At 43.9% G+C, this 18,338-nt stretch overlaps 1 protein-coding gene across 1 annotated transcript; it reads right to left on the bottom strand.

The window, feature by feature from the left end:
* Nucleotides 1-57: 57 nt before the first annotated feature.
* On the bottom strand, nucleotides 58-6,223 carry serpine3 (serpin peptidase inhibitor, clade E (nexin, plasminogen activator inhibitor type 1), member 3). Its single transcript, XM_073473965.1, has 8 exons — nucleotides 5,959-6,223; nucleotides 4,384-4,611; nucleotides 2,873-3,115; nucleotides 1,572-1,770; nucleotides 1,377-1,477; nucleotides 1,168-1,254; nucleotides 964-1,047; nucleotides 58-110 (listed from the first exon to the last, which is right to left on the bottom strand). Exons 1-8 carry the CDS (start codon nucleotides 6,221-6,223, stop codon nucleotides 58-60), a joined length of 1,260 nt encoding a protein of 419 aa, XP_073330066.1.
* Between the last annotated feature and the right edge of the window lie 12,115 nt (nucleotides 6,224-18,338).

Here is an 18,338-nt window from a genome sequence, read left to right as displayed (position 1 = left end):
TACCAGTAGTGAAATAGGGGTTGGGGTAGGAGTGTATGTGTGAGAGGTGTTTGGGTCTTAGGGTGCCTGGTCCGCTGGGTTCATCACTCGGCCCATGAACAAGATGGATCCTGAAATGAAGAACACAATGTTAAAGTTTAAAATGATTGGATTTAAAGGATCATACCAGTGTTTTTGTAAACTTAAATTCCTAAAAGACACTGAAGAATATTTGTGATCATAGAATCTTTTTAATTCTAAGGTGGAAGTTCAGCCCATTCATCAAACTATCCACTAGAAGTTACCAAATCAGAAATGTTTAAATCCTACAAATAGGACCTTTTAACTGCAAATCATGCAGAGTTAAAGGAAAACACCACCAGTTCAACACATTAAAGTGTGTTTACAGGAATACTACGGCATGAAAAGGCTCCAGAGGAAGCTGCATGTAATCTGCCTCCAGTGATGTCACTCAGTGCTCAAGTTGCATTGTGGGTAAAGTAGACTAACAGGTTTTGAAAAAGAAGAAGATGGCTTTTGATTTGTTTTCAAACTGTCCATAATGAGTCCAACAGGTGTTATAGGAGTGTAATGTTAGACCAGTGGACAGCTTTTCATAACCTGGTGCCTACAATTACCCACAATGCAAGTCAGCCCACTCAGTGGCTGACACTATCATCACTGGAGGCACTCTATCAGATTACATGCAGCTTCCTGTGGAGCCACAAAAGGCTTTATACTACAACAACATTCACATATGCAGTCGTACTCCCCAGCACCTGTAAACACACTTTAATGTGTAAAAGTGGTGGAGTTACCCTTTAAGATTGTTGCTGGCCATTTTGGTAAGCTGTTGGATTTAATTCTTCTCTGTATGCTATGACAGTAATTCACACGACTTATCTGGTATGTTCATTCTAAACAGCGCCCTCTGCCGACTGGAGTGGGAAGCAGTTTGATGTGTTCTCAGTGTAAAATAAATACCTGTGTTAATCTGTCGTAGAAGAAACAAGAACGGCCGGTCCGCCTTGAAAACAGGAGCACGGGATCGTTTGAGTAGCACCATCGCTGCAAAGTTAAGACATAATATATTTTTAGCCATAAGTCTTTATTCTGTTCCAAGCAATGTTTGCAGGCAAGTAGAATCATGATAAAGTAACATGTCTCTATAAGTCCTGTCATTATTACCCGTAGCAGCAGCTGCCTTCGTCCCGTCTTCTGTCACCTCCATTCTCACTTCATGGACGGCATCAGACATGTAAAGGCTCTCCTCCACTGCAGGAACAAACAGTGTCAGAGTCAGCTGCCGGCAGAGCCACACTTATTGTATATTCAGTGAAAACCTGACAGACTACTTTTATAGAATTCCACACGTTGTAGTGAATGGATGTACTGACCTGATATTCCTGTGAAATCAGCTGCTGTGGGGTTAAAGGCGTCACTGATGCCCATGGCAGGAAGCACCGACCTCAGGTTGAACTTATTGTGCATTCTGAACCTGTGAACAGCAGACAGATCATGGTTTGAACATCAGCTCCCTCCTTGCTGATAAAAATGCTAACAGTCTCTGTGACAGGTGCACAGATTTTAACCTGGGTAAGAAAATGTCCATCTTGGTTCTGCGCAGGCCGGTGTCCCAGGAGGCCAGCTGACGAGCAGTGAGCTGGGACTCAAGGGAGGACAGCGGCGTCTTCCTCTCGCTGGGCAGGACCACCTGCAGGCTGAGGGAGCGGCCCAGGTACGGCAGCTCCAACACAGTGTAACGCTGATCTGCTGCTGTCCTGAACTGACCTGCCAACAAGGGACATGAGTTCAGGTGTGAGTGTCATTACTTTTGTGATTAGTCAATCATCCGTCCATCCATCCATTCATTGTCTGTAACCGCTTATCCTTTACAGGGTCACAGGGGGTGGGCTGGAGCCGATCCCAGCTGACACTGGGCAGGTGGCCAATCAATTAGTCTTAAAATGTCTAAAATAGTGCTTAGTGCTTGTTCTACCTGGTCATTAGCCAAAACCCAGAAGATATCAAATTTACACTGAAAACTGAGTTTTAGCCATGCTCGCTACTTGGCTCTAAGAATCACAATACTGGTGTGTTTGTTGGTTTATTGGTCCCAACTGAAACTGATACTGACTGTACTGATAGTCATGGTTTCTATAAGATGGAGTCTGATAACGTTGGACATCCATCAACTTTTTCTGTAGTTTTCAGTGAAATACTACACGGATTGTCATGAAATATTCACATTCCCTCAGTGTGAACTGAAAAGACTTTGGTGAAGCCCTGACATTTTATCTGGCGCCATCCTCAGGTCAAAATATCAATTTGTCCAACAAAGTGATGACATGTCATCCTCAGCTGTAGTCCTACTGGTGTTTAGTGCTTATAAGCAAATATTAGCATGTGAACATTATAGCAGCTAATCGTCAGCATGTTAGCATTGTCATTGTAAGCATGTTAGCATGTTTACACTAGCAAAAGCTAACGGAGCCATTGTATGGCTGTCTTGTTACCAAGTTTCGTGCTCACTTTATTCCTGAACCAGGAGTATATTATTTTCTATCAACTGAGGTAAATTCAGTCATCTTCTGTGAAATACTGCACAGCTTTTTCTTTGTGAAGCTACAACATAGAAGTGACATGTTGGGATCCAACATTTCTTCAAACTAGATACTGAATATTAACTTTACTGGATCAGTGGGTGATTTCATCAGCTGTGCTCATGTTAAATTATCGTTTTTTCCAATGATGGATGGATGAATAGATGGATGGATGGATTGATGGATGGATGGATGAATAGATGGGTGTGTGGTTGGTTGGATGGATAGATGGATGGATGGATGGATGGGTGGTTGGCTGGATGGATGGATGGGTGGATGGCGTCTCTTACCAAAGCTGACCTCTGTAGCCTGGTACATCATGGGCACCTTGATGGTGGTCCCGTCAGACAGGGTAAAGGGCAGGTTCTGGGTGTTGGTGAACAGGAACTGCTTCTGCCAGACGCCCTTGAATGCCACAGTGTTCACCAGGGCCATCTGCAGCCGGTGACCCCACCACAGGGCCTCTGCCTGGACCTCGCCTGAGCCCGACAGCTCCCCGCTGCTGCTTCCTGCCTGGAGGTGCCACGTCTCATCTGGGAGGTAACGAGGGAAGGGCAACATTTAGTCATCTTTGAGAAGTCAGCAATCTCTGATCTACAATCTACAATCTACTGACTGTCATGTATCTTTAGAGACAACTGTAAATGATCCCATCACATTGCAGTTGTGATGAACAGAATAAGAAAGCTAATCTTCTGTCTGACCTGTAGACATCTTCAACAATGATAACAAGAACATGTTGCTTCATGTCAGCGATCACATACTCCTCTGAGAATTAGAATTAGAGAAGTTAATGCTGCCTTCATTGTTTGTTCATATGTTTGTGGTCACAAGGGGGCAGAGGAGCTCTACAGCGAACTACAGCAGAGCCCTGACACACTGGCTGCGTGACAACAGCTATCAAACTATTTATGCTAGACAAAGATTCAGTGTGCCCAGCACATAGTCTGTCAAGTGCAGTATGCCAGAAACACCAGGATGTCCGGCTGCATCCACTCGTATTTGGCAGTCTGCAAGTCTGCAAGTTCTTCTGGCTTCTCTGACCCACAAGTGTAACTTCAACATATTTCTTTGCTTCTGATGTATAATTACTATGGACTGCTTTGGGTGTATGAGCAGGGGACGGCCTTCCATTCCGAAACACCTCCACTCCGAAACACCGCTGTTCCGAATCCGACTTTCAAGTTCCAATTACTTCCCAATAGGGTTAGGGTTAGGGTCGGGGGTTCCCCAATAGCCTTTTCGGAATAGCGGGGTCTTTAGAAAAAATGGGAAACCCCGCCATTACGAAGAATGGAAGTCTATTTTCGGAACAGTGGGGTTTCGGAAAGGCGGGGTGTAACCGTATGAGCAAGATGTTCAAAATGCAATGTTATAATGACCTAGTATGTACCAACTGTATGCAGTACGTAAGGGCAGCTGCTGTACGGACTGAAAAGAAAAGGTAAGAAAAGTTCTTTAAAGTTGTTCTGGCTGACAGGAAGCTGCTGCAGAAGCAGAGCTGGAGTCTCCTGTCTGCTCTCCAGTTAATTCTGAGAGAAAATATGTGGGTCTGTAGGTACTACCAGCTGTTTGCTGCAGGGATCATAGTGGGTTTATTAGAGCTGCTGCTGGAGATGAGGTTGATCAGAGCAGTGAGACTGAGCCGAACAGTCAATGTGCAAAAGTCCAAAACAAGGAGCTAAATAAGGCTGATGAGCCGAGTGTGAGTGTGCCCTTAAAAAGCATCACAGGGCTGCAGAGCTGATAATTATCATTGATGGGTGGAGCTCTCACTGCTCGATAAAGCCGCCCTGCTCACCGTGGTTGTTTCTTGCTCGCTCCAGCTGGCTGCGGGTGTGGTTGGGATGACTGAAGTTGGCTCGGACTACGCTGGTGTTGGCCCAGGCTGCTGCATGTTGAGTGAATTCAGTCAGGAGCTGGACGCCGCTCTGGATGAACAACGTGCAGGTCTGCTGCAGCCACATCCCCTGGCTGATGTTGCTCACATCACTCTGTGAATGCAACAGGAAGTCTTGTACCTGGACATCTGCATGAGAGGGAGACACAGAGGACGGGTGAGACAAGGTAGTGTTAGCTTGAGGACGTTTATTTAAAGGGACGGCCTCAGTTTGAACTTTTCACCACAGAGCTGCAAACCACTGAAATAATGGAAATTGTTCACCTCGTTTAGAAGCATTTTAAGTTTCTAACAGTCATTTGCTGTCAGTCAAGGTCTGATCATCAGCCACGTCAAAGACCATTCATTCACGCCACTTTCACAAAGTGCAAGAAAATGACTTGTAAGAATGTCCACAACAGACTGAAATGGATTCAGTCCAGCGGCTTCTAGATTACTTAAGTTAACTGAAGTTGCAGCGCCTCCCTGCAGCGCTGAGCACAAACAGCCGCTCATTTGAATTAATTTAAGGTCGTTTAACATGTTCTGTCTGTCCCAACTGAAGTCAGTCTCTCATGACTGTAGACTTTAAATAGTCTGTCAAAAAATGGCCTTCAGTCTGTTTTACCAACATGCAGATTCATGACTTTAGAGCTGAAAGTCACTTCATGAATTAATTAATCTGCTTTTATTTTTACAATCCAGTTGTATTTATCAAGTAAAAAATGTTAAACACATGCTGCTTCCAGCTTCCAAAGTGTGTCAATATTCAGCCTTCCACTGTTTTATATCATTAAACTGAAAATCGGACTTCTGGTCAGACAGGAGTTATGTTAAGAAGTCACCTTGAGCCCAAAGTAACTGTGTGACATGAAAATAACAGCTGCAGCCTGACATGACTGTGATGTTTCTGCTCAGGTTAGTTTAAAATGAGTCGAGGTATTCTGCTAAATTACTGTTGCAACAATGAGTCAATAATAGTTATAATAATTTTGACAATCGTAAATGAATGGTCTTTGGGTTCTGCACTCTTGGTCGGACAAAAGAAGACATTTGATGACGTCAGTTTGGGCTTTTCTGATATTTCATGGACTAAATTAATCACGAAAAAACAGCTGATTCATCGATAATGAAGAGAATCGTTGCGGCTCTAATTAGAGCCCAATATCATCAGCTTCTATCTCTGACTGACATGTGACATCTCATCCTGGAGGAAACGCAAACAGTAGCTCCAGCTCTCATTTTGTTTGTAATAAACACAATGACCTCTCGACCCCGAGGCTGAGGCCGGGCTGCAGGAGAGGTTAATGAGATTAGAGCTGGTGTGGAGGCAGGTATTATGGCTCCAGACACCACTGTGCTCTGCAGGGCCAAACGCAGCAGCAGCAGCAGCACCGCTCCACACCACCTGGTACCAACAGCACTGAGGGCCACCAACAGCTCTCACAGCAGGAGGAGCAGCCACCTGAATTCATCTCCATGTCAAATGACTCGTACCGTTCACGTTGTATCCCAGCGTCCCCTCCAGCTGAGCCAGCGTGTTGCCCCGGGCGCCGAGCTGCAGCAGCCCCAGAGACAAGGACACGCTCACTGGTGACACGATCAGGTTGGAGTTGTTCTCTGTCTCGGTGAGCGTCTGGTAGAGGCTGACGGCGAACCTGCTGTGCAGCTCTCCCATGCTGTCCTGAAGGCTGCCGTCGCAGTGGCTCCTCTCCACCAACCAGAAGCAAATGAAGAGTGAAGTCACCGGCAGGCGACACATGGCCTCAGTGCTGCAGGAGGAGAGTGTCCACAGGGTGCAACAGGAGGCCGAAAAACTAAATCCTGTCAGCAGAAAATAATAAAAAAAACAGTGAGGTCAGTGAGGTCAGCCAGTGTGTGATGATGTGATGCATTAAACATCAGTTTTCATCACTTCATATGTGGGTTTTGCAAACATTTGCTGTACATGACATATAAAGAAACCTGGGAAATAATCATTTCAACCATAACAGGTTTATGGAGCATCATTTATAACTCCCAATATGAAAATATAGAGACATGGCTCCAGGTTCGTATTATATTATTTAAACTTCTCAAATACATTTCTTCAACTGCAAATCAAATTTAAATGATGCATTAAAAGTGAAAGTGTTACACACAGTAGATCACTTAACATGACTGTCAATAACGAAAGAAGCTGCAGCAGCTACATTATAAACAGATTTATGACATTCTGTCATTATATCAGAAAGTTAGATATGGTGGTGGACACAGACTGAGGCCAGTTCAACTATATATATATGACAGATATGTGTAGGTACTATATGATCTCTGTGATGGTTCATCATCTACTGTCATATGATGCAAATATCCCAAAGCAGAAATCCAGAAATATTAGCCTGTAGACATATCACAAGAAGAGTGGAGGAAAGTAACTAAGTACATTTACCAGAGTATCATACTTCAGTTCATTTTCTAGGTATTTAACTTGAGTGAGTGGATTCTCTGCAGTACTTATGAAACGAGCTCAACACTGACATGTTGCCTGAATGTTGTAATGTAACAATTATAATATTACATCATCTAACACTCACATAATCAGAACGTTGACACTTGTAGTGTACATTGCTGAGGATACTTCAGGTGTACCTCCAGGCATCCTGAAGTTTAAGACTTTGAACTGTTTCTCATGTAACCTTGAAGCAGGAATATTCCCACTGAGACTCTAAATCTGTGTGACAGCAGTCCAGAGCACTGGAGCGCTTGGTTAACACATGACTCACACCTGACGACCGGTTCATGGATGTTGTGATCATCTGTGTCTCCTCAGTGAATCGCAGAGACAATCTCGGATTATTATGATGTTGTGTGGTTTGATGTGTGAGCTCAGTGAAGCGCTGACAGGCGCAGCTGTGCTCCTACCTGCGGACAGGTGAGGTAGTATCCGTTTGACTCCAGCTGTTCTGTCAGACTGCCGCCAGACCATCCAGCCTGTGCAGGGCCGCTGTGTCCTGTGTGTCCCCGGCTGATGTCCCTGACTCAGTCCTGAGCTGTCAGTCTGTGGTCCGGTCCTCGGGTCGTGTCTCTGTGAGGCTGGCTGTGGTCATAAGACCTGTTTAAAGGGGAACGCTGCGCGCCGTGTTCGCGGTCTCCGTCGGCGATGTCCGTACCACTCGTCCGGGATTCCTGCAGCCCCGGGGCTATAAGGAGCCAGGCGGAGGGAGGCATGTCACTGAGCAGCAAATCCCAAACCGGGCAGGGCGAAGGAAAAACACCCACATATGCGCGCAAAGCACAGCACAGCACAGCACAGCACGGCACAGCACGCATGCACGTTCTCTATAATGTTATGCGTGTTGTTGTGGGTTGTACTTATAGAAACAGGAAAACAAAGACACAATATTAAATTATCATGAATATGTTATAACCTATAGCTTTAAATCAGTGGTTCTCACAGTGGGGTCCGGGACCTCCAGGGGTCCTTGAGGTCGTTTCCGGAGGTCCCGAGCAAAAAGGAATCATTTAATTTCTTTAAAGTTCATCTAAATGTTACACACTGACAGGGTGTGTGACTGTTTTGGGTTTCATACACTTTCTGTAAAAACCTAACAGTAGCTTATAATTCTCCTCAGATGGGGTCCAGACTGTTCTGAGTTTAAAATACAAATTTGAGTCATAGCTAATGTGGTGAACTGAGCCTTTAAATGGCCCTGCAGCAGAGAGGCCTCAGTGTGTTCACTGACAGTGCTGACATGTTAGTTGGACTCATGATTTAACTCCTGTGCATGTGATGAACTTACGGGACAAGACAAGATGCTGTCATTGCTCCTCCTAACTGTGATAACTGTGGTGTGTGTTGTAATGATTAGAGGGTGTGTCCTGCATCACCCATGCACACAACACTGCTGCTAAAGCGGATACTGTGACTATGTATTTAAGCCTCCATAAGAGGATCATTAATAATGATGAATAATAATTAACTTTAATGGTAGGGCAAAGTGAATTAGGCAACATAAATGAAAGGGGTGTTTGTGTGTGTGTGTGTGTGTGTGTGTGTGTCTGCAACATGTGTGAGTGAGTGCTTTGAGCTCCATCAAGGTTCATGACTATCTTTGGTGCTAAAATGAAAAAATCCCAGCTGTTCAGACTCTGTCCTGTGTGTTACCTGACATTTAATGGTCAGCCACATTACCGTCCTGGACTCCCGTCATCACCATGAGTTGACATACAAACACCTGTATTAACCAGCCCGGTCACACAAAGCATGTGATAGGCTTAGACCTGCATATCCACTGGATCAGTCCGTGTCAGCGTCAACTTCTGCTTATAGGCAAGAAAAGCAAACACAGTGCAGCACAGGAAAGTCCGGGTAGGGAGGGGAGGAGGTCGGGTGGGTCGCTGGGGTTTGTGTCAATGTGAAACCAAAAGTTTACATAGGTGTGTTAACTTAAATAACATGATCTTGTCTTAAACCTAACCAAACTGTGACTGTCAGCTGAAACCTTTTCCTGTAAGCTTTATGTTGGAAGTCATAGCAGACATTTCATATTATTCCTAACTGACCGTGGAATGAAACATGTACTTTTCATGTTCTCATTCCAATTTTAAATACAATTCGACTTTTTTTTTTTTACGGGGCTGGAGCAAGTAAACTTCAGCGCAGGCACTCAATGGCAAGGAGGCAGGGAAATGACAGCTACAAGGTGTTTATTATGAAAAGGTTCGTGGGCAGGTAGCAGGCAGGGCTGAAGAGGAGAGGGACAGGAGACTGGGCAGAGGGAAGAGAGACACAGTCAGGGAAAACAACAGAAAAACAATGGACAACACATTAAAGATGGCTTGAAGCATCGCAGCACTTACTGGAATCGGAAAGACAAGCAGCCACATGGAGGTGGAGGACTGTGGACTGGTGACAGGCTGCTGGTGTGGCTCTGCTCTGACTCAATGCACACACACACACACACTAAGACATCCATCCTCTTATACAAGTCGTTTGTCCTTTTGTTGCCATGATCAAAAGACATTTGTGCTGTGCGCGTCACACTGCTGCGTCAGCGTCAGTAATTGGTGTCATTGTGTGGAATGTAGACTCAACTCATCACATAACAGCATCTCAGCCAGCGGGAAGCAATTTATTAATGAATGAGAGAAAGTGACACTACAACATACAAAACATAAAACTAATAAAATCTAATCACAGTCACACAAATTAATGATGGGAGAGTGGAAACTGCTTTTAATGGAAGTCCATCCCATAGTTGTTGAGACATTTCACTCAGACCTCATGGTGATGCTAACAAAAGAGTCAGAGGTTCACCAGTCATCAGGATACATCCTCTGAGGACCATGAATGACCCAGTAAAATCCAATAGTTGCTTGGATATTTCAGTCTGGACCAAAGAGATGAGATGAGATGTCAGCCAAAACACTTCTCCTTAATCCACTGACTCAAGTTAGGTCTTTCAATTCTATCATTATCTGCTCGTATTAGCATTTAATGTGGTCATTCTGAATGTATATGAAGAAAATAATAACAATAAGTGATATAAGTAATAATAACAAAGTGCTTTACAAATCTGAAAAACACACAAAGCGAATTAAACAAGCTCTTAGCATTAAAAACAGAAAACACATCAGAGAGTAAAACACACAATAATAAAGCAGATCAAGTCACTGAGAGGCAGCTTTAAGACAAGTGTGTTTTCAAAGTGATTTAAATGATGAGACTGAGTTTGTGTTTTTACTGATGCCAGGGAGCAGCTCAGGAAAGCCTCCCTCCTGCTGCAGCTTCTGTCATCATTATGCTGCTCTGAAGGTTCATGTGGAGGCTGTGTGAGAATAACCAGCTGACCAACAGCCACTGAACGTGATGCGCGTGAATGTATTAAATAATAGATTAATACAAGTAAAACTGCCACACAGACACTTACAGGACTGACCAGATGTTTTAACTCCTAATTACTGTTATATATAGTTTATGCTAAATCTGTGTTTTACTTGTGCACCATGGAGACGATGAACTGTCAGCTCCCAACGACGTCAGGACGCACAGCTGTGATCTAACAGGGCACGTTCCTCTGTGAGCCTGTGGGCCGCTGGGCTCGTTTGTTTTGATGGATGAAGCTTGAGTTATTGTGTCCGGAGCTGGTGCAGAAACATTTAGACCTTTTAGTTTAAAATCTTTCACATTAGATCATATTTTCTTCCCCCGGATATTTCTTATAACACACCGACAGATCAGTGTTGTTCAGAACAACACAACTGTGTCCGACTGTTGTGTTCAGTCATCACACAGCTTGTATGTGACATGTTAATATTTTTCACAACATTGATGTTATTCGCTCGTTAGCACCGTTTTTTAAAATTATTTTGAAGGGAACAGCTGTTTATCACGCAGCTGTGTGGGACTGCATGTGCGCGCCCTGCGTCTCGGGCGGCACCATCTCCTGTTCAGCCCCGTGACATGCAGCTCATGAACTGTGATAATGATGAGTTACAATCTGCTGTGACATGCAGATTAGAGGTTACTGCGCTTATTTTCGATAACTCCTCCGGTTGGTTGTGCATGATCTAATTCATGTATCCAAGATTGACTGTGCGTAACGGCGCATGTAGTGTAAAGCACGTCATGTGGTAGTTGAGTACCAGACTTACTAACCTTAGTCCCGTCTACGTTTTCTGATTCCCTGGCCAACAGTTAGAAAACCTTGTTGATATGATCAAAAACTTTTCAGACATAGTATTATTATTCTTATTCTTATTTTTATTCTTATTATTAATGTCAAGTCTCACTCAGCAGTAATTCAAAGACTGTTGATTCCACTCACTCTGTTGTACTTTCTATCTTTACACAGGCTGCACCAACCTGCCCACAGCACCAGGTCTCTACATCCAGGATTACCATGACGACAGTGGGGATGCAGACCACATGAGAAGGATGGAGGACTACAGGACCAGCTGGAGGGTGGTGGTCACCTTCTTTCACTGGGCTCAGTAAGTCAAAAGAGGCTGATGTCCCCGTGTTGCATCGCTGCTCAGAAATCAGGACGGTTCAGATTGAATGAGAGTTCCAAGTCATGCTGGGAGTCATGACAAAGTGTGCATGAAACTGAGGACTGATGCAGCCCTGACATGACTCCTTTGGAGGTCTACTATTAGTTGATTCAGTGCTGGAGGAGAGGCACCGTGGGCAGACATGGTTGGCACTTAAAGATCACACCTCAGAAAATCATTTCTGGAGCTTCACAGCAAAACTGTGCTGCAGCATTCTCCTAAATGCCTGAAGTAGCTGGGGACTTAGAGAGAAGGCAGGTCAGACTGACTAATGTGGAAGTTGAACGCAGTGTTAAATTTAGCAGCAGAGGATGACTTAAAAATTCTAGATCTCCTTTTGGGGACAGTGTGACGAGTAACACAAGGTAACACAATATTAAACATAAGACACTGGTAGCCAGAGAGAAAGGGATGTACACATTTGATGTCTGGACACTATACCATGAGATAACACTAGACCAGGAGCTTTCGTGTGAGTAAGACCAGTCCGACCACGTGATAAGTTAAAAGACTCTAAAAGGTTCTAAAAGCTCCCGGCCCAGTAGACGTGTACATTAAAATCACCAAGAACGAGCAGCTAACCAAATGAGGCAGTGATTTCTGGGCTGATTTTAAGAAACCATATGGGCAGGGGATCAGAATCATGTTGTGATCATGAAGAGATCAAGAATGAAACCATGACATAAGAAAGATTTATTACCAGAGGTCTTATATGAAGAAGAACTGTACTGACGCAGGAAGGCACAGAGTTTTGATGATCTGGATATGACAGGAGTTGACCACAGCGGTTTGTCTTCTACCACACATGGCAGATAGAAAATGAAGACTTGTCCGTTGCCCTGTAGTTCACCTATAATCAATGTGCTGTGGAGTGATCTCCCCTCAACTGTCCCTCCTAATTGGGGACATGACAGTCAGCAAAATAACTGTGGGCATTTTTTCCCATGGAGGGAACATGATTGGTAGCCATCAGGTATTTGGCTGCTTTGTCTGACGGGGAATTCCGGCCATTACTGGACTTGACTAATTAGTGGAGCCATGGCTTGGCTTCATTAAACGGAGTCGCCACATTCTTTAAAAACGCCCCGACTCCGAACACAGGAATGTGGATTTTGAAGGACTGGGATTGAGGAGATGAGATGTCACGGTAGCTGACCAAAGACAAACGTTTGAAGAGACGCCACCATAAACAGCAGCTTTCATCTTGGCCGTAGTGAGGCCTCTGGAGGAACAGTTAGTACGTTAGAGTTCATATTTGTGATTTGTGCTCTCTGGCTGTGATCCCTGGACCGACTGTAAAGCAAACTGCCGCCGCTCTGAGGGGTCAGGACGGAGCAGAGCTCACACAGGACCTGCACACTCAACATCATCATCATCTGTGCTGACTGTGTACTCTCTACTGCTTCATGACAACCTGTTGATATTGACAACACAGTCAGTCAGTCAGTGCTCTCCGAGCGGCCTGTTCACCCCACAGTTCGGTCAGCTGCCACGTGGTTACAGCCAGGCCAAGCTGAAGCAGCGACCCAGCATGCCAACCATTGTACCAGGCTGAAACACGGACAACTACTGGATGGATTTCCATGAAATCTGGTGCAGACTTTCCTGGTGTACCTCGCGAGGCAGCTGGGTCTGTGACATGACGTGAACACGTGATCTACTGAATCCATCCTGCCGGACTCAAAGCGATGCGTTTTTGGCTGTTGGGACCAATCAGCGTCTGAGCGGAAGTGGTAGCTGTGGGCGGGGTTTAGGTGTGACGACCAGTGAGGGAAGCGACTGTTTGAAAACAACAACGGCTGCTCTTATCGGAGCCAGAGAGTTTATTTCATTGAAAGAAGAGCAGAGAACAGCTGAAGGCTTCTCTCATTAGAAACGATGCTTTCAATATTCTCTCGACTGACTTTGGTAACAGTTTGATTCACTTACTGGTGGTGGCGCTCTCTACTGCGTCATGTGGCTCGACATCTGATTGGCTGAAGTTAGCCCATTACAGATGGTGATACTCAGATGCTTCGTCCATTCACCTGCCACCTATTTTTGTAAAGTGCCTGAACTCCTTTTCCTTTCCTAACAAACCATCAGGTTCTTTGATGATTCCACAGACTGAATCCAGATGACTTTAGTGACTCTCTGACTTTTCCTCTGGCCCCGCCGAAGGGTCGACATGTTTTGTTTCAAGTACGTTGTTTTAATAATTATTGGATGGATTATAATTTTCCTCACAGGAAGAATTGTAAAATCCTCTAATCTCTCTTCTAGCTTCATCATCATGTCAAAATGTTAATTTGTCCAATAGTTTGTCAAAGACGATACTGACACTCCCATCAGCCTCAGCTTTGCTTTGTATTTAATGTGGGTTAGCATGCTAACTTGCTAAACTGAGATGGCAAACATGGTGAACACAGTACCTGCTAAGCATCAGTATGTCTTTACATTGCAGTCCGAGTCGTGAATTTGGTCAGAGTCCAGTCCAAGTCTCCAGTCTGCAGTCTGTGTGCACTAGAGTACATCCTTAAAACAGCTTCAAGATGTTCTATCACTGTTGTTACAACTTTACAGGTATGTTCTTCATGACGTCTGCGTTCTACTCAACATCCTCATCAACTTTTCAGAACATTGTAATCAGAATGTTTCACCTCTGTTAATATATGTATCTGTCGAAACATCTGCACCAACACTGAAGAGGAAATGTTTCCTGATAATAATCATGGCATTATCTTGGACAACATTAAGAGATGTCTGTCTGTATTTGGTTGACAATATTATTAAGATGAAACAGCATTCATTGGAACATTTCTAATTTTTTAAATCTTTAGTATTTTAGCCACACCTCCTGAGAGAATGTGGATTTTGCAGCATTGCTTAGGTTCAGGAGTTAATCAAGTGATGCATTTCGCTGAAATGTCCTTAACATTAATACTCATAAGTGGTTGTGCATGTCAGTGTGTTTCCAGGAGCTTATCATGACTCCCTGAGAGTTTTTCCTCCCATTGGTAAATCTGTTCATTGATGATTGTCTGTGTGACTCTGCGACGCCTCCGCCTTCCTCCACACGGCAGCAACTTAATCCCTAACTAACGGAGACTGTCCCCAGGCTCTCCATTCACACCGCTCACCCCAGTCCCCTCTCCACCAGCTGACCTTTGACCTGGCAGGGAATGATAATGAATGGAGGAGGAGGAGGAGGAGGGGGCAGTTCATTGACCTCAGGAATTCTCTGTGGTTTGTGGTCTGTGTGTTATCCAACAAACAGAAAAGTATCTTGTGAGGAAATGTTATGTAACAGCCATGAAGAACAAAAAGAGGAACAGTGAAGGAAAAGAAGAGGAGTTAAAGTTAGTCCCTCACTTCACCTAACCTCTGTGATCCTGATCACCAGTGTCATAAAGCTGGTTGTCATCTGGCTCTGTTGACTGGGTCTTCTAATCCAGATATGAGCAGTTTAATGTGAAGAAACAAACAATCATGGTAGACGATTAACAGTGTGCAGATTTTTCTTCTAGTTTATCTCAATCATAATCACAAAGGTGCCTCGTGTTATTCAGAGCTTCACATCCTCACTGTGAGGAACCTTAGCACAGTTACAATGCAGCTCTAAGTGTCATTGTCTCCCAGATGATTCTGCTGTCGACAAAGCAGGGGAGGTTACCATGGTGATCTACCCCCCCGTGACAAGTGACTTTCTTCATGAAACTACAAACCTGAGCTGAGCCCAAACCTAGCTGGCTAGCCTAATCTTGCTTCATAGTTACAGGTGACGGAAGAAATACATCAACAACAGCAGAGGAAGATGCAGAACCACAAGTCCAATTCAGGATGATAAAACCCCTTTTCTTCAGTTTCAGTTTCATGTTGTGACAACACTGCTTAAAGTCTGGTTGGGTTTAGGTACAAAATCCACTTGGTTAGGGTTAGGGTTATGAAAACGTCACGCTGTGGCTCGAAATACCTGGTTTTGTCACCACAAACACGACTAAAAGATGTCTTGAGTCTTCACCGTCATCCCTCTACCTCACCATATGACAGTCAGGTCATTATGTAATGTGAGCCTGATGTTAAACATATTGTAGATATGTCAATATGGTACTTAGCCTATGACATAATATTAACTGCCAACATTTCATCCCTCTGACTGGGCTGCTTACTGCTAAGTACACTCAGTTTTACAGCAGCTTGCATAAATGAATAGAGTTTTAGCAGCAGAGATGCACTGAGCCCAGTCAGGCTGTGATTCAGCTTCACCTCCAGTGCCCTACTTCCCTGCAGGCTCCGGGGCCTTTGGGAGGGATTAGAGGGGATGCTGGTGTGCAGGCCGGGCCAGGCTGCAACAACGCCAACAGCGCTGTGAGCCGGTGTCGCCAGAGCGATCTGCCAGGTACGCCACGGCGGATTAGAGCCACTAGTGCTGGCACTGTGAGAGGGGCGACGTGAGGGGACGCGGCCCACGTAGCCCTCACCTCGCAGGAGCACGGCTCTGGAGCACCATGGGAAACATGTTGGTGGTTGTTAGTCTGAGCACAAGAAGAAGGATGGGACTGTGAAGACAGCAGCTGATCAACACATTAAAAACGTGGAGAAATATTCCTTGAATTGATCTGAAATCAATTCTGCTGTGACAGGGAGGAGAGACCTGCAAGGACAGTGTTCGAACAGTTCAACTGTGGAGGGCTGTAAGGAATCAGGTGAGTGAGGTGTTCATTGTTTCTGTTGCACTACAGCTCCATCTGCTGCCATCTGGTACTGAAGTGAAAGCTGTCTTCATCTCAAGGCTCTGTTTATATCTGTGACAGTTGTCCAAACACAGGAGCTCTCTAGAACATCTTCACTCCAGACACCCACCAGATTATTATCAGGTTTTTAAACAGTAGGTGTCACTTCTGTCATAAAAACACGACGGACATTTTAATTCAGTCATGTTTGTTTTACAGAGGAGTCCCACTTAATGACGTCTTCACTCATCAGTTAATCTGTGACACTGACCCCACCTGAGCAAAAGTCGATGTGATTGTAGTTTAAGATGAGCAAATTCACCTGTTACAGCAGCTCATGAGTCAGCAGCTGAGGGACATCAGTGATGAATGATGCATTGAAATAAAACAAGACGAGAATAGAATCACATAAAGTAAAGTAATAATAGTACCTATAGTCTATTCACATACAGGTATGACTGAGACGGACAATTTCACAACACACACACACACACAGTGTATATAAGATACAAACTGCACAAATGTATTTCATTTAAAATTGAGACAATAGGATTGAGCAGAATAAAAGCAGGAACTGCACAAGATAGTTTCACTGCATGGAGGATGTTCTGTATATATTGTATATTAACTGTATATTACCTGCTCTTTCCTTCTCCTCCTTCTGTTAATATTATTATATAAAGGATACACTTCTTTATTTTTTTTTAATCAAATCATCATTTATAGTTTTTTTTTTTTAAAAAAATGAGCTAACACCTGCATGTATCAATACATTTATCTTGTACTTGTTCCTTGTTCCTTACTTCTGTAAATGCTTCTTCTACCTGCACTCACTTTGTCAGACAACACCAGTTACATGCATTTATTGATGTGTGAGAGTATGTGGCCCTGTGAAGGACATCTCCTGTGTTGTGTTAAATGGTTTATGGGCATCTCTTTTTAAAGAAGATTATGGCTACACATTGAACTAAAGCTGTTACTGTACAAAACAAGTGTAAAGTATCTCTGGATCTGAGCTCACAGACTGATCTGTTTTCCAGATGTCGTCATGTTGAAGCCACACATCACACCACTCTGGGTGCTGGTGGGCTGATGACAGCCAGCATGTACTATTATTGGATTTCCCCCTTCAGACTGTGGAGACCTCACAGGGAGACTCACACCTGTTATAGTGCTCAGACTGAGGAGACTGAGGCTGAGCTGACGCAAGAGACACTACACACCTCAGTGACACAGCTGACACACAATGATGCTGCTTCAACCAGTCCTGAAGACCTTTAGGATGGATTATCTGAGTTTATTCATTTAGAGAGTGGTTTAAAATCAAGAAGCAGCTCTTTAATGATGATGTACAAATCCTATATACAAATGAAAACTTTAAAGTTCAACACAAGAGGGCAGCATTGTGTCACATTAAAGACTTTAAAAAACAGGTAGAACAACTTGTTCCTCCTCGACCTCACCTTATTATTCTCTTTTCTACACTTAATCATTTATATCAGTTTCTTCTTCTTACAAGTTTTATAGTAAGACTGTATTTTTAACCCCTCTGTGAAAGCACTGTTTTATTTTGAATTGACTTCAAATGTATTACCTCACCATCAACCAAACTATAAACCTTATAAAACCTTATAAATGATGTTATAAATTATAACTAGGTTTTTGAACTCTCAGCAGAATGGCAAACTGGGCAAAGTCTAGCATTCACTAATCTGACCTGCCTGTCAGTATCTTCTTCCATCTTCTGCTGCTGATGTGATATTTTTCTATTAAATCGTCATGTGAAGAGAATGATCACCAACCCTGCAGCTCGATGCTGCTTTTCAGTTGTTAGCTCAGAGTTGAGGTTCAGTGTATAAGTGCTTGTTTGTAAGTGCTAAACCTTGTTTTTGGTAGCGGACACACTCTGATACATCTGCCAACCAGACAGCAGAAGAAGTGAAGAAGGACATCCAGCAGAGCTAAAAGGACAGTGAAGACCAGATGTACATTAATCCAGGGGACAGAAACACAACACTACATTAATGGTACGTGAGTGTGTAAAGACATGCAACATGTTATGTGTGTTGTAATTTTGTCAGGGCTGGGTGTTTGTTTTTAGTTATACTGGTGGCCTACACTATCTCCAAC

The sequence above is a fragment of the Pagrus major genome, chromosome 9 (assembly GCF_040436345.1).
Source record: "Pagrus major chromosome 9, Pma_NU_1.0".
NCBI classification, from domain to species: Eukaryota; Metazoa; Chordata; class Actinopteri; order Spariformes; family Sparidae; genus Pagrus; species Pagrus major.
This window is presented reverse-complemented; position numbering and strand designations above follow the sequence as displayed.